We start from the raw sequence: 17,389 nt of genomic DNA on the forward strand, positions 1-17,389 counted from the left end.
GCAATAGCTGGGGCGTGTCAATAAGTAGCTAAATGATCCTGTGCTAAACTTGCGGAGTCCCTGCAGTTTTGGGAGAAAGATGGCGCTATACTATAACGCCGTAATAGCCTGGCATGCAACATTGTACACAGCAACAGCAGCAAGTGTAACAATTGTTGCAGCAGCGACTGATCAGCCGTGAAATTTACCAACATTGTAACATTGCTACACACGCTTATACTACACACATTTCCGGGTGCAAGGGTACTGCTCCCATTTTGTGGCTCGAGTTCTGTTCTGCTCGCACAGCACGCACCAACAAGGCAGGAGTGGCGATTAGGTAACTCTCCTCTCCTACACCCAAAATGGTGAACACATTCAGCTGTTCAATGTCAGCCTCTTTCTCTCGGCGCTGTTTCCCTTCGCTCCTCTCCCCACTCGAGCCCCCCACAGTTTGTTGCTGTTTTTGTGAGCCCTGCCAACTCGTCAGCTGATCCCGCTTGTTCGCTTCATAGTGAGAGGAGACCAGTGCCCCTACATCAGACTGGTTTCCTCCGCTCTATCGTTAACATTTCGAAAAACATCGTAGATTTAAAATAACTAAGTGACGCATGCAAAAAAAAAATGTTTTTTCTAATTTACGTGGAAAATCCTCACAAAATAGATAATGTCATAATAATTTAGATTAGGCTACTAGGATTCGAGATATAGCATTAGTGATCGGTATCACTCATGGGAAACAATTCTACATTTGTGGCTATCATTTAATCAACCAGACTCGTGCCTCGCCCCCTCCAGTGTAGATTTAAATAATCCTTTGTTTACATGATGCAGTCCCTCTGTCCGCGGAAGGAGGCTTTTGGTAGTGCTGTGTGATTCCTACCAGCTGTTTCCCGCCTTGAAAGACATCCGATCAGCTGCAACTACACACATACACGTACATGCAGAAGGAAAGAGAGAGAGATTGAGAGCGCCACACAACGAGGGAACCCTATCAGCTGGAAGTAGAGTAACGTTTAGAACTCCGACTGCTCTGCTACTACATAAGGAATTTTCCGAATTATGAAATTATTCTAGATTTATGAGCAAGGGAATTTGCACCTGAAACTGGAACATATTTTGTGCGTTAATTCATTTGAACCGGGGGACACACAACTGGAGAGGAAAGCATGGAGTATTTCATGGTACCAGCACAGAAGGTGCCCTCCTTGCAACATTTTAGGAAAACGGAGAAGGAAGTGATTGGGGGTCTTTGTAGGTGTGTGTGCACTTTTACTATTTCGCCTTATTGTATACGATAACAATTTGTTTATCTCTGCTGGTGGTGCGCATTTAGCGACTGTGGCGTGGCAACATGCTTGATTTGATCTGTATGTTATTGTGTACTGTACACGACCCACTGTCAAAGAGCGAGACAATTACCTTTATTGAATATCGATTAAGTACTCATATTAGGTAGAAGACGATTCAGTACATTCATATGTAACTTAATTGTACCGTTACTTTAGCTAAATCTAGACATTTAGTAGCTAACAAACATACCCCACGTGGTTACATGCACACCACGCTGCTGCTCTGTTCCGAGAGATCCCTGGCTATTTTGATATTTTCCCAACGGTTACGTTATGTTTTGGATAAGTATACTCATTTACATATGAGCAAGAGAGGTAGTACATGTATAACAAAGGTGTCGCACCTTTGTTATGAATGTTTCGTTCACGTCCTAGGGTGTACTGTTTGCCCAGTTCGTTGGGGAGCGCGCTGAAGTTATTGTGGGCAGTGCCGCCATGCTTGTGCTAAAGATCTGTCGTAGTCTTCCCTCCAGTAACTTAACATTTCCGGATAATTTATGTAAAATTCACGGTGAAAGTTTAAGTAATCGCATTTGTGCAACGAAATCACAGTTTCGCTGGTATTCTTGGCCACATTTTGGTGCACTCTAGTACCGTATGCACTGCGTCTTTTCTCCCGCAGCTCAGCAATGCCGCCGCATGTAGAGGAAGCAGTCGCATTGTTGTAATGGCGGAGGACTTGATGAGTGGTTTTGAACGCAGCAGTGTGGCGGCGCGATGCATTCTAAAACAGATTGGACCGTATGAAATTGATTGTGTCGCCGCGAGGCATTCCGCAACCGATTGAGAAATTAGTAGTGGTCTTTTTAATTAGGGGGTGTGTATAGTGGAAGGCCAGTCGATGCATTTGCAACCTTTAGTAGACAGGGAGGCGGAGATGAAGGATAAAGTGTGGTCTGCGCACGTGGTCTGGGACATGTAGTTCTATTTTCCAATTGTGTAATTTTGCATAAAATTGTCCAAGCAACACTCAATTATAGTCTTTGATGTGCACACTTGGCCATAATACATTATCAAACATTATTTCTCACTTACAAATGTGTATTTATTATGATAATACTTGAATGTTTATTATGTTAATGTTGCTATAATTTGGGGACCCTGTTTAAAGCAACTCATCTAATATACTGTTCCTAGTCTGTCAAGCTATGGTGGTTGTATTTGTGACTGGGTTCGCTATTCGCTACCACCCAGTCGTGATTTGGCAGAGGCTGTGTTTGCTGGCTGGTTTCTGGGTTGTAAGGAAACAGCAGACACGGTCTCTCTCCCCATCTGTGTCTGCACAATTGTTCCCTGTGTTTGCGCTGAGGCAGCTGAGTCAGTACTGATAAGAGCCTTGCTACTAGAAAGCTTCCCATTAGATACAGAGGATGTGGAAGTTCAATTAGACATTTCCCATCCCAAATGGAATCTCTGTGGGAGCCATGCTGAACAAATCAGGATGACAAACGCTTTTATGGTTGGAATTCTCACAGGCTGTGTTCCGTGGGTTCAGAGGTCTGAAACAATGGGGTTTGGCCAGGGGTTCTAGCAGGAACGTCAGCATTGTGTTGTGCAGTGGGCCACGTGAAGCGTCTGCTAGGGTGTTATAAGAAAACAGCATCAAAGCCTGTTCTGCACTTTCATGCTGTTTTCTCGAGGCACAGTCAACATGGTAGTAGGAAGCATGGCACATGACATGGTTGTTACTGTATTTTTAGCATTGAAATTGACCATCACAATGGTTCTGTTTTGAAAGCTCAACAAAGCTTTGTTTTCTGGCTTGTTTTGATAGTTCATACATAGCTGCGCTGTTGCTCACAGTAGGTTCATTCATGTTTTGAATTTATACTCCATTCAAAACTGACCAGTAGAGGTCAACTTGAAGATCTCACTTGATATCTACTCTGTGGACCTTTGACCCCTATTGTGTAACCTTACGACCTCTTCTCTTCCTCCCCCCCAGCCTGGCGAACATTCCTCTGACCCCCGAGACGGCGCGCGACCAGGAGCGGCGAATCCGCCGGGAGATCGCCAACAGCAACGAGCGGCGGCGCATGCAGAGCATCAACTCCGGCTTCCAATCGCTCAAGACGCTCATCCCCCACAGCGACGGGGAGAAACTCAGCAAGGTGGGTCCGAGGGAGGAAAGGAAGGGAGAGAAACTCAGCAAGGTAGGTCAGACTTTGACTTGTTTATTAGACAATAACAAATTAAAACCGTGTAGCAAACTACAACATGCATTAATGAAATTATAAGAGGACACAATAAAGGCAGAAAGGTCCACCACACATTGTGGTCAAGGAAATGGAGGGGGAACATTTAGCAAGGTCAGATAGGAGGGAGTTGGAGAGCGAGATCATACAGACATGGAGATTGGGTTAGTAGGTTAGTCTAGAGAGATCAGACAGACAGGGATATTGGGTTAGTAGGTTAGTCTAGAGAGATCAGACAGACAGGGGTATTGGGTTAGTAGGTTAGTCTAGAGCACATATGTCAGAGTCAAGGCCCGCGGGCCACATCCGGCCCGCAAGAAGGTTTTTTACGGCCCCTGGGATGATCTTGATTTATTATTAGAACCGGCCCGCAGCAAGCCGGCAGCCCGCAGATCTTTTACACGCACCAATACTACATTTCCCACAATGCAAAGGTGACGCACCGAGCAGTAGGCTGCTTCATTTCAATATTTATTGGCACAGCAGTCGTCAGCATCACAGTAAAATTAACTTTCAGATACCCATCAAAAATGGCAAAACGGAAGGTGGATACTGAGAACCGGGGGTTTCAAACAAGGTGGGAGTCGGAGTATATGTTCACGAAGGTAGCTGGAAAACCTGTGTGTCTTCTGTGTGGAGAAAGTGTGGCGGTACTGAAAGAGTATAATCTGAGACGACATTATGAAACGAAACACGCGGACAAAAACAAGAATATGGACATGGAACAAAGGCTACAAAAGGCAGAGGAATTAAAACGAGGCCTCAAATCTCGACAGGCTCTGTTCAAAAAAGCCAAATCACAAGGCCAGGCTGCTGTCAAGGCCAGTTTTATTTTGGCAGAAGAGATCGCTAAATCAGCCCGGCCATTTACGGAGGGGGATTTCATCAAAAACTGCATGATTAAAGTTTGTGACGAAGTTTGCCCAGAAAAAAGGCAACTCTTTTTAAATGTGAGTCTGAGCAGAAACACCATTGCCGAGAGAGTAGACCAGTTGTCCATCAATCTAAAAGAGCAGCTTGTGAAAAAGGGAAAAGATTTTATTGCATATTCCTTGGCTGTGGATGAGAGCACCGACATTTCTGACATTGCCCAGTTGTCAATTTTCATCCGCGGAGTGGACTCCAACCTAAGCGTGACAGAGGAGTTTTTGGCTTTACGTCCTATGCATGGCACAACTACGGGGCATGATTTGTATGAAGAGGTGTCAAGATGTGTAAATGAGATGGAGCTGCCTTGGGAAAAACTCGTGGGTTTGACAACCGACGGAGCACCTGCGATGTGTGGACACAGGAGCGGACTGGTGGCGAAGATACGGGAAAAGATGCAAGAGGAAAACGCGACAGGTGAGCTGACAGCTTATCATTGTATCATACACCAGGAAGCGTTGTGCGGTAAAGCCTTGAAAATGGAGCATGTAATGAGCATCATCACGCGCACAGTTAACTTTATCAGAGCCAAAGGTTTGAATCACCGCCAGTTCAAGGCATTTCTGACGGAGTTAGAAACGGAGCATGGTGATTTGCCTTATCACACAGAGGTGCGATGGCTAAGCCAGGGAAAGGTGCTTCAAAGATGTTTCGAGCTTCGTGAGGAGATTTGTCTGTTCTTGGACAGCAAAGGGAAAGACACAACACAACTCCGAGACGAAATGTTTCTGTGTGAAATGGCTTTTCTGTGTGACATTACGAGTCATCTGAATGCAATAAACTTGCAGCTGCAGGGTCGGGATCGTGTCATCTCTGATATGTACAGTACAGTGAAGGCATTTAAAACCAAACTGACTCTGTGGGAGACGCAGATGCGGAAAGAAAATTTGAGCCACTTTCCCAGCTGCCAGACCATGAAAGAGAAGCTCTCTACCAGTGCGTTCCCGAGCACACAGTTGGCTGATAAAATAGGTATGCTTGCCGCTGACTTTCGACGCCGATTTGCTGACTTTGAAGCACAAAAAAGCAGGTTGGAACTGCTCGGTAACCCATTTGCTGTTGACGTGGAAAGCTCACCACCAAACCTCCAAATGGAGTTGATTGACCTCCAATGCAATGATGCACTGAGGGCAAAATATGCTGCAGTGGGTGCTGCGGAGTTCGCCCGTTTCCTCCCCGGCACAATGCCCCAGCTGCGCATCCAGGCTGCTCAAACGTTGTCTATGTTTGGCAGCACATACCTGTGTGAACAACTGTTTTCTTTGATGAACCTGAACAAATTATCACACAGAAGTCGACTTACTGCTGAACACCTCCACTCAATTCTGAGGATTTCTTCAGCTCAGAGCCTTACCCCGAACATTGATGAACTTGTGGAAAAGATGGGACACCACCAAGTATCACCCTCAACCTCAAACAAGTGAACATTACTGTGCAATCACATATTTAGAGTTTTTACTCAGTTCAAGTTTAAAAGTTAAAATTTAATATTTGTTTTCACTGCATGTTACTTCTCCTTAAACAAAGTGTTGTTTTTGATTAATAGATTTTTGCACTTTATTTTTTTGTATTTCAATCCAATTATATTTTAAAAATATTTCAGTTGAGTGGATGATAGAAAATTGCTATTATTGTTTTTTCTTTGAAGTAAATTTAGCCCACTTTTGCTAAAATAGAAAATATAGTCTACTGATGGTGCCTTGAATACCGGTTTCTTTCATTTAATGTTCATGTTATGGGGATATTTATATAAAGGAAATTTGTCTTTTGTGTCTGTTGAAAATTAAAGATTACTGACAGAGCCATAAGAAAATATTGCTTTATTTATCTGATCATATTGTAATATATTTGTTAGGTTTTCAGTAGGTTCAATTAGGTTCACTAGACTATATGCGTCATTTAAAAAATTTTCAATGAACATTCGAACAGTCCGGCCCTCGTCTTGTAGCTGATTTTTTTATTTGGCCCTCCGTCCATTTGACTTTGACACCCCTGGTCTAGAGAGATCAGACAGACATGGATATTGGGTTAGTAGTTTAGTCTAGAGAGATCAGACAGACAGGGATATTGGGTTAGTAGGTTAGTCTAGAGAGATCAGACAGACAGGGGTATTGGGTTAGTAGGTTAGTCTAGAGAGATCAGACAGACATGGATATTGGGTTAGTAGGTTAGTCTAGAGAGATCAGACAGACATGGATATTGGGTTAGTAGGTTAGTCTAGAGAGATCAGACAGACAGGGATATTGGGTTAGTAGGTTAGTCTAGAGAGATCAGACAGACAGGGAGATTGGGTTAGTAGGTTAAAGTCTAGAACAGTGGTTCCCAAACTTTTTATAGTCCCATACCCCTTCAAACAGTCAACCTCCAGCTGTTTAGCACCAGGGTCAGCACACTCTCAAATGTTTTTTTTCTCCATCATTGTAATAAGCCTGCCACACACACACACTATACAATGCGTTTATTAAACATAAGAATGTGGGAAGTGGCAAATAACTCTTATAGGACCAGAGAACAAATAATAATATAATAATAATCAATCATTTTGCTCTTTATTTGGCCATCTTACATATAAAATATTTTTTGTTCGTCGTAAATTGTGAATAACTCACCGCAGGTTAATGAGAAGGGTGTGCTTGAAGGATGCACATAATTCTGCAACGTTGGGTTGTAATAAGAGAGAGAGCCTTAAATAATGTTCCACACACAGTCTGTGCCTGTATTTAGTTTTCATGCTAGTGAGGGCCAAGAATCCACTCTCACATAGGTATGTGGTTGCAAAGGACATCAGTGTTTTAACAGAGCGACTCCTGGCTTGGTGATACTCTGAGCGCAGCCTAATCCAGAAATCTAGCAGTGGCTTCTGATTAAATTAAATTTTCATAGAACCGCTTGTTGCAATTTCGATGAGGCTCTCTTGTTCAGATATCAGTAAGTGGACTGGAGGAAGGGCATTAAAGGGATAACGAATCCAGTTGTTTGTGTCGTCCGTTTCGGGAAAGTACCTGTGTAATTATTCACCCAACTCACTCAGGTGCTTCGCTATATCACATTTGACATTGTCCGTAAGCTTGAGTTCATTTGCAAACAAAAAATCATACAATGATGGAAAGACCTGTGTGTTGTCCTTGTTAATGCAGACAGAGAAGATCTCCAACTTCTTAATCATAGCGTCATTTTTCTCCCGCACATTGATAGTTGCGGAGAGTCCCTGTAATCCTAGATTCAGATCATTCAGGTGAGAAAAGACATCACCTAGATAGGCCAGTCGTGTGAGAAACTCGTCATCATGCAAGCAGCCAGACAAGTGATTATTATGTTCAGTAAAGAAAACTTTAAGCTCGTCTCTCAATTTTAAAAAGTGTCAATACTTTGCCCCTTGATAACCAGCGCACCTCTGTATGTTGTAAAAGCGTTACATGGTCGCTGCCCATATCTTTGCATAATGCAGAAAATACACAAGAGTTCGGGGGTCTTGCTTTAATGAAGTTAACCATTTTCACTGTAGTGTCCAAAACGTCTTTCAAGCTGTCAGGCATTCCCTTGGCAGCAAGAGCCTCTCGGGGGATGCTGCAATGTACCCAAGTGGCGTCGGGAGCAACTGCTTGCACACGCATTACCACTCCACTGTGTCTCCCTGTCATGGCTTTTGCTCCATCAGTACAGATACCAACACATCTTAGCCACCAAAGTCCATTAGATGTCACAAAGCTATTCAGTACTTTAAACACATCTTCTCCTGTTTTCCTGGTTTGCAGAAGAGGATGTCTTCCTTAATTGACTCCCCATAAATGTAACAGACCAGGAGCTTTGGATCTTTGTCTTGTTGGAAAACCCACTTTCGGCCCAGCTTTAGCTCCTTGACTGATGGCATGACGTTCTGTTCAAGAATCTCCTGGTTTACCTCAGAATTTATGGTTCCCTTAGTGATGTGGAGTCGTCCCGGTTCAGAGGAGTAAAAACAACCCCAGATCTTGACATTCCCATCACCATGCTTGACGTTTGGATAAGGTTATTTTGGTGGTAGACAGTGTTGGGTTTTCGCCAAACATAGCAGTGTTGATTGTGACTCATCGGTCCAGAGAATAGACTTCCAGAAACCTTCAGGTTTATCCAGGTGGTCTCTGGCAAAGTTAAGACGGGCAGTTTGGTTCTTTTTTGACAGCAGAGGCTTCTTCCTTCCTAGCAACCCTCCCATGAATGGCATTTGGATTCAGTGTTCTTCTTATTGTTGAAGCAGGCACATTTACCTGAGATGCAGCAAGGGAGGTCTGCAAATCTCTAGATGTTATATTTGGGTTGGTTTTTACCAGATTTATTATTGTTCTTGTGGCTCTTGGGGATATTTTGGAAGGGCGTCCACTTCAAGGCCGAGTTGCTGTGATGTTAAATGCTCTCCATTTGTAAACAGTGGACTGATGGAGCTCACGTCTTTTTGAGATGATTTTATAACCTTCCCCCGACTGATGTGCTCTCAATACCCACGTCCTGATGTCCTCTGAGATCTCCTTTCCTCTCAGCATGGCGTGCTTTGCCTTCACCTGGTTGGGTAACACCAAACTGACCAGGTTTCTTATCTCTATTTGTCAGAGTCCCGCCCAAACGCTTACCTAACGATCTCTCCTTTGATTGGGTCATTTGGTACCAAATTATTTTACCCACCTGATTCTACATACCTACTTGATTTAACCTTTAACTTGTGGTTCTCTTATTTTTGCACCTGCACTAATTCCTTTTTAATGTTGTTTTTCTACTACAAGCATCATTTCCTCTACACCAACATATGGTTTTGGTAAATATAAACCTGTTATGTCAGATCAAACAGACTGGTTCTGATTAAATGAAGATTTGATGGTAAAAACTAAACACATCTGTAATTGAACAAGGGGCTCACTAACTTTCAAGCAGACCTGTAACACCTACTGATGGGTTGATAGACAAGTCTTCCCTTTGAAGTTGTACAGGCTCTTGTTGCTCCTACAGCACCAGTAAAGAGGTTCTAGTTGCTGCTACAGCACCAGTAAAGAGGCTCTTGTTGCTGCTACAGCACCAGTTAAGAGGTTCTTGTTGCTACTACAGCACCAGTCAAGAGGTTCTATTTGCTGCTACAGCACCAGTAAAGAGGCTCTTGTTGCTGCTACAGCACCAGTCAAGAGGTTCTATTTGCTGCTACAGCACCAGTAAAGAGGCTCTTGTTGCTGCTACAGCACCAGTCAAGAGGTTCTAGTTGCTGCTACAGCACCAGTTAAGAGGTTCTTGTTGCTACTACAGCACCAGTCAAGAGGTTCTATTTGCTGCTACAGCACCAGTCAAGAGGCTCTTGTTGCTGCTACAGCACCAGTCAAGAGGTTCTATTTGCTGCTACAGCACCAGTCAAGAGGTTCTATTTGCTGCTACAGCACCAGTCAAGAGGCTCTTGTTGCTGCTACAGCACCAGTCAAGAGGTTCTATTTGCTGCTACAGCACCAGTCAAGAGGTTCTTGTTGCTGCTACAGCACCAGCCAAGAGGTTCTAGTTGCTGCTACAGCACCAGTCAAGAGGTTCTTGTTGCTGCTACAGCACCAGCCAAGAGGTTCTAGTTGCTGCTACAGCACCAGTCAAGAGGTTCTTGTTGCTGCTACAGCACCAGTCAAGAGGTTCTATTTGCTGCTACAGCACCAGTCAAGAGGCTCTTGTTGCTGCTACAGCACCAGCCAAGAGGTTCTAGTTGCTGCTACAGCACCAGTCAAGAGGTTCTTGTTGCTGCTACAGCACCAGCCAAGAGGTTCTAGTTGCTGCTACAGCACCAGTCAAGAGGTTCTTGTTGCTGCTACAGCACCAGCCAAGAGGTTCTAGTTGCTGCTACAGCACCAGTCAAGAGGCTCTTGTTGCTGCTACAGCACCAGCCAAGAGGCTCTTGTTACTGCTATGTAACATTTTGTCGTAGTTATAACAGTTTTCACTCCTCTACAGGCGGCCATCTTGCAGCAGACAGCAGAGTACATCTTCGCTCTGGAGCAGGAGAAGACACGGCTACTGCAACAGAACAGCCAGCTCAAACGCTTCATTCAGGTGAGACACCGTCATCATTTGGTGTCACTACTACAACCCCCCCCCCCCCCCCCCCCATTAAGTTTAGATACGCAGTTGTTCCTTCCAGCACGTGGCTCTTTAGACACACTACTGTGCTCAGAATCATTACTTTGTTTTGTTCTGGCCTCAGTAGATGAGAAATGTTCTACTATTCTCAGCTCTTAAAATTCAGTTTACTTTCCTGTGTCCATTCCTTAGTTCATAGACTGTTCATCAAACACAATGGAAGGACTCACCCGTCGTAGTCCAAATCAACCCTATCTTAGTCCTCCATGACTTACTCTCCCTCCCTCTCTTGCTCCAACAGGAGTTCAGCGGCTCCTCCCCAAAGAGGAGGCGCGGGGCGGAGGAGAAGGATGAAGGGATCGGTTCCCCAGACATTTTGGAGGAGGAGAAGACGGATGACCTGCGGAGGGAGATGGTGGAGCTGAGACAGCAGCTGGACAAGGAGCGCTCTGTCCGCATGATGCTGGAGGAGCATTTGAGACAGGAGGAGGTAGGAACAGAGACACACCAGGAACCTCCGTATTCAGGGTTTGCACAGCGTGCTTGTTTGAAGTGATTGAAGTACTTGAATTTGGAGCTCAGAAAATCAAGTACTGGAAAACCTTGAGTTGAAAATCAGTCGTTTCCTCAATTTGGTCATTAAAAAGTCCCTGAAAATAGGCTATTTATAAACTCTCCTGCTCCAATATAATTATCCAATGATTTTTATTTCTGATCCGTTTCTGTGAGAGTTTCCCAGCGTTTCAATGGACGGGTGTTGGGCCAGTTTGTTGAGGTCAACAGCATATTGACTTCAACTTGGCGTTCCATGACAAAGGAAACAGGTTTTTGTTGTTGCTTTCTCGTTTGAAAAACATGACACAAAACTAGAGGTCGACCGACTATGATTTTTCAACGCCGATACCGATACTGGAGGACCAAAAAAGCCGATACTGATTAATCAGCCGATTAATCAGCCGATACACTGCTCAAAAAAATAAAGGGAACACTAAAATAACACATCCTAGATCTGAATTAATGAAATATTCTTATTAAATACTTTTTCTTTACATAGTTGAATGTGCTGACAACAAAATCACACAAAAATTATCAATGGATATCAAATTTATCAACCCATGGAGGTATGGATTTGGAGTCACACTCAAAATTAAAGTGGAAAACCACACTACAGGCTGATCCAACTTTGATGTAATGTCCTTAAAACAGGTCAAAATGAGGCTCTGTAGTGTGTGTGGCCTCCACGTGCCTGTATGACCTCCCTACAACGCCTGGGCATGCTCCTGATGAGGTGGCGGATGGTCTCCTGAGGGATCTCCTCCTCAACCTGGACTAAAGCATCCGCCAACTCCTGGACAGTCTGTGGCGCCAGTGGTGAATTTGCCAATCTTGGTGTTCTCTGGCATCCCTAAGTCTAAATATTGCTGTTACAATTCTGGCAAGTTAATTATGGTCTTTGTTAGGAATAAATGGACTTCACAAGAGAAGTGACACAATCTCCCTAGTTCAAATGAAATTCATGTTAATTTGGCATCCCTAAGTCTAAATATTGCTGTTACATTGTACAATCTTCAATGTTATGTCATAATTATTTACAATTCTGGCTAGTTAATTATGGTCTTTGCTAGGAATAAATGGACTTCACACAGTTCGCAACGAGCCAGGCGGCCCAAACTGCTGCATAAACCCGGACTCTGCTTGCATGGAACGCAAGAGAAGTGACACAATTTCTCTAGTTAAAATGAAATTCATGTTAGCAGGCAATATTAACTAAATATGCAGGTTTAAAAATATATACTTGTGTATTGATTTTAAGGAAGGCATTGATATTTATGGTTAGGTACACATTGGTGCAACGACAGTGATTTTTTTTGCGAATGCGCTTGTTAAAGCTGTGATTCGATGATAAATTAACAGGCACCGCATCGATTAGATGCAACGCAGGACAAGCTAGATAAACTAGTAATATCATCAACCATGTGTAGTTAGCTAGTGACTATGTTAAGATTGATTGTATTTTATAAGATACGTTTAATGCTAGCGAGCAACTTACCTTGGCTTCTTGCTGCACTCACGTAACAGGTAGTCAGCCTGTCACGCAGTGTCCTCTTGAGTGCAATGTAATTGGCCATAATCGGTGTCCAAAATGGCGAGGGTGAGATTAATGCTACTGTTAGCCTACATAGCGAGGGTGAGATTAATGCTACTGGTAGCCTACATGGACAGGGTGAGATTAGTGCTACTGGTAGTCTACATGGACAGGGTGAGATTAATGCTACTGGTAGTCTACACGGACAGGGTAAGATTAATGTTATTGTTAGCCTACATGGACAGGGTGAGATTAATGCTACTGGTAGCCTACATGGACAGGGTGAGATTAATGCTACTGGTAGTCTACATGGACAGGGTGAGATTAATGCTACGGGTAGTCTACATGGACAGGGTGAGATTAATGCTACTGGTAGCCTACCATGACAGGGTGAGATTAATGCTACTGGTAGCCTACACGGACAGGGTGAGATTAATGCTACTGGTAGCCTACACGGACAGGGTGAGATTAATGCTACTGTTAGCCTACATGGACAGGGTGAGATTAATGCTACTGTTAGCCTACATGGACAGGGTGAGATTAATGCTACTGGTAGCCTTCATGGACAGGGAGAGATTAATGCTACTGGTAGCCTACACGGACAGGGTGAGATTAATGCTACTGTTAGCCTACATGGACAGGGTGAGATAATGCTACTGGTCGCCTACATGGACAGGGTGAGATTAATGCTACTGGTAGTCTACACGGACAGGGTGAGATTAATGCTACTGGTAGCCTACATGGACAGGGAGAGATTAATGCTACTGGTAGCCTACATGGACAGGGAGAGATTAATGCTACTGGTAGTCTACGTGGACAGGGTGCGATTAATGCTACTGGTAGCCTACACGGACAGGGTGAGATTAATGCTACTGGTAGCCTACATGGACAGGGTGAGATTAGTGCTACTGTTAGCCTACATGGACAGGGTGAGATTAATGCTACTGGTAGCCTACACGGACAGGGTGAGATTAATGCTACTGGTAGCCTACACGGACAGGGTGAGATTAGTGCTACTGTTAGCCTACATGGACAGGGTGAGATTAATGCTACTGGTAGCCTACACGGACAGGCTTTATCAGTGTGCTTGCATCGCCAACATCTCCGGTAGGCTGTCAAATTCAGTCTATTTGAATGCCAATGCATAGTACCATTGGGAAGGCCTATAAAATGCACCTCATGTTTTAGCATGATAGTACACAGCCTCATGTCCCAAGGATCTGTACACAATTCCTGGAAGCTGAAACTGTGCCAGTTCTTCTATGGCCCGCATACTCACCTCATACTCACCAGATGTGTCACCCATTGAGCATGTTTGGGATGCTCTGGGTGGACGTGTACGACAGCATGTTCCAATTCCCGCCAATATCTAGCAACTTCGCACAGCCATTGTAGAGGAGTGGGGCAACATTCCATAGGCCACAATCAACTGCCTGAGCAAGGAGATGTGTCACGCTGCATGAGGCAAATGGTGGTCACACCAGATACTGACTGGTTTTCTGATCCACGCCCCTTCTTTTTCCCCCAACAGATTTATACCTGTATCCCCAATCATGTGAAATCCATAAATTAGGGCCTAATTAATTTATCTCAGTTGACTGATTTCCTTATACTCAATAAAGTCTTTGTAATTGTTGCATGTTGCGTTTATATTTATGTTCAGTATATAAAGACCAATCCAAGGCTTTAATGACCATACTCATTAGCAATGTTGCGCAGAGATAATAGATATGACGGTGCATATTCAGTAATGGCCGTGTTATTGTCTCCAGTCTGAGTCCTACCTCTGTTAATCACTCAGGTCTGCTGTGTTGTGGTTGGTGGTACTCAGCCTGAACATGTGTTAGGAACTCACTCCGAGCAGCAGGAGAGAGCCAGCACCCCAGCCCACAGCCCACAGGTGAGAGAAAGAGACTGAGAGACATACAATCACACTCGCATATCAACACACACACTACTGATGTGACATACATTATTGTCTCCAGAGGCGTCAGGAAGACTCTAAATCGCCACAGTGGAAACGCATCAACACAGTACCCGTCTGAGAGTAACATATAGCTGAGCTCAAGGTTTACCGCGGTCAACAGCTCTGACACATTTACAGCCGACTCTCCATTACTGGCGCACAGATCACTACGTTTCAGTCACATCCTTGAGAGCCCGGGAATCATTCTAGTCCCATATTTTTGTTGTTATTGCTTTTTCCTGATTCTGTTTTGCTTTCAAAATCACACATTTTTTAATAGAAAAACTACACAACTGGATGTTGTAAGTCCACAATAATACTTACACCAGGAGACAACTTTTGAGGTGTGGAAAAAGAAAGGTTGATTTTGGGTTGTAGTTACCCTTTAATTGAGCTGCACACCAGCTAGAGACTGTTGTTTGGGTAGCAATGTTTCTGTAGCGCTCATTTGATGGCAGAGTTACAAAACAGACGTCCCCTCGATTGATGCAAATAATCATAATATAGGCCACTTTTTATGGTTCCCAAGGTTTTTGGGAACCATTTCTATCTACCAGAAGACGGTTGTCATGACATTAGCATCACCACTAGCGGCTACACGAAGTGGTAGACAAACGTGCGCACACAGACGGGCGTTCCTGTGCTATTGGAAGGAAAATACGAATCACTGATGCATTTTGTTCATTTTATATGGCCCTAGAAATCCCGTCTCTGCGGTGACGGTCTCTCCCTCCCTCACGGGGGCATCTCAGGTTGAATAGGGAACAGCATGATGACAGTGTCACTAGGGCTCAGGCTGGAGAGGAACATAGTAAGGTGTATGGTAGTTGTATTGTTGTTCACCAGAGGGCAGCAGAAGCCCCTAGGAAAGGGTTGTTGGGAAGATGAGTCTGCTGGTGTATTTTCATGTTATTAAATAATAACGCTGGGATATAATCTGTTGTTAGTCAACATGTGGCGTTTTAGGATGACTGAACCAAATGTCTTGCTCTTTCTAAAAATTCACTTTTCACTGAGTGCGAGTGTCAACCAGTGTGTTTTCGGGGATCGGTTTGGGCAAGGAGAGGTGCAGAATCACTCATCTTGATCCCATGAATACAGTGCATTCAGAAAGTGTTCAGACCCCTTGACCGTTTCCACATTTTGTTAAGTTACAGCCTTATTCTAAAATGGATAAAATGTATTATTTTACTCATCAATCTACACACAATATCCAATATGGACATAACGAAAAAGGTTTTTAGACATTTTAGCAAATGTATTCAAAATAAACAACTGAAATATTATATTTACATAACTATTCAGACCCTTTACTCAGTGATTTGTTGAAGCACGTGTTTTTTCTTTGTCATTGTGGGGTATTATGTGTAGAGGGGGGGGGGGGGGGGGGCAATGTAATCACTTTTAGAACACGGCTTTAACATAACAGAAATGTGGAAAAAGTCAAAGGGTCTGAATACACTGTAGTTATTTGGGATGCAAGGTGATTTGTAATTCTGTGTAGTCTGACTCTACTGTAGTCAATTTCTAACATGCGCAATGTATATCTGTGTGACCTCTTCATCCTCCCGTCCCTCCAGGTGCTGGCCCCCAGGTCGTCCCCCGCCCCCACCCACCACCCCACGGTCATCGTCCCAGCCCCCGCACCAGCCCCGCCTCCCCATCACGTCACCGTGGTAACCATGGGCCCGGCCTCTGTCATCAACACAGCCTCCACGTCTCGCCAGAACCTGGACACCATTGTGCAGGTGAGCCAAAGAAGAACACTAGTGGAGAAATTGTAGTTGTATCAAACCCAGGGAGAAAAAAACTGCGCTCTGAATTTATGCAACTGTTATCTTTGGTATGTTGCAGATAGATTTTTCTTCTGTCAGTTTGTAAAACACTTGGTAGTTCTATGGAAAGTGTCCATAAAAAGTGGCAATTGTCAGTGCATTTCCACATGTGAACACCAGATGGTGGTGTAGTCACTGCGTCTGCCACTGCTGTTTTTCACTCACTCTCTGCTTCCCTCCATATCTGACTCTCCCTCCCTCCATCTCCAGGCCATCCAGCACATTGAGAGCATCCAGGAGAGGGTGGGGGAGGAGGAACAGCGCCGGGCGGTGATCGTCACCCAGGGACGCGCCCTCACAGACACAGCGGGGTCCGACACGGCGTCCGACAGCGAGTGGCCAGAGGACTGCTCACTGCCCTGAGGCCTCCCATCACACACAGGGGCCACGAGAGGGGGCCCTGTACAACACCCACAATACTCTGATTATATGGCCATTTATTAGGTTGGATAGACGGATCAGACTCACACACACACTGAACTAGGATAGTCTACTGTAACTGGATAATTACACATACACACTGAACTAGGATAGTCTACTGTAACTGGATAATTACACATACACACTGAACTAGGATAGTCTACTGTAACTGGATAATTACACATACACACTTCTTTCTGTCTCCCTTTTCTGCTTTCTTTCTTTTTCTCAAACCGGACAAAAAACATCAGTAGAAAGGTGATGAGTTGACCTGACAGTTCAACATAGCTCAAGCGGCCAACAGCCTTCCAATCGGTCACGAAACACCCATTAAACCCACTCCCTCTCTGGGTCTAGCTCCTCCAGAGGGCTGCCTGAGGATGGAAGTGTCACACCCAGGTCCAGCCCGGTCCCTTGGCTCAGTTGTCCAATGGAGACTCTTTCTCACCTTCTCCAAAACAAACTAAGCAACTTCTGCCCAGCGAGCAGGAGAGCACGCCTGGACAGGACAGGTGTACCCCAACCAGCAGCACAGCCGTCCCAGGTGACCCCAC

At 44.4% G+C, this 17,389-nt stretch overlaps 1 protein-coding gene across 1 annotated transcript; it reads left to right on the plus strand.

Moving 5' to 3' along the window:
- The first annotated feature begins 966 nt into the window (after positions 1-966).
- LOC139399922 (transcription factor AP-4-like) lies at positions 967-16,919 on the plus strand. Its single transcript, XM_071145052.1, has 7 exons — positions 967-1,237; positions 3,277-3,484; positions 10,403-10,501; positions 10,830-11,018; positions 14,416-14,514; positions 16,161-16,328; positions 16,626-16,919. Exons 1-7 carry the CDS (start codon positions 1,149-1,151, stop codon positions 16,776-16,778), a joined length of 1,005 nt encoding a protein of 334 aa, XP_071001153.1. The 5' UTR covers positions 967-1,148; the 3' UTR covers positions 16,779-16,919.
- The last annotated feature ends 470 nt before the right edge of the window (positions 16,920-17,389 follow it).

This window comes from Oncorhynchus clarkii, unplaced genomic scaffold (genome assembly GCF_045791955.1).
Source record: "Oncorhynchus clarkii lewisi isolate Uvic-CL-2024 unplaced genomic scaffold, UVic_Ocla_1.0 unplaced_contig_547_pilon_pilon, whole genome shotgun sequence".
Classification (NCBI taxonomy): Eukaryota; Metazoa; Chordata; class Actinopteri; order Salmoniformes; family Salmonidae; genus Oncorhynchus; species Oncorhynchus clarkii.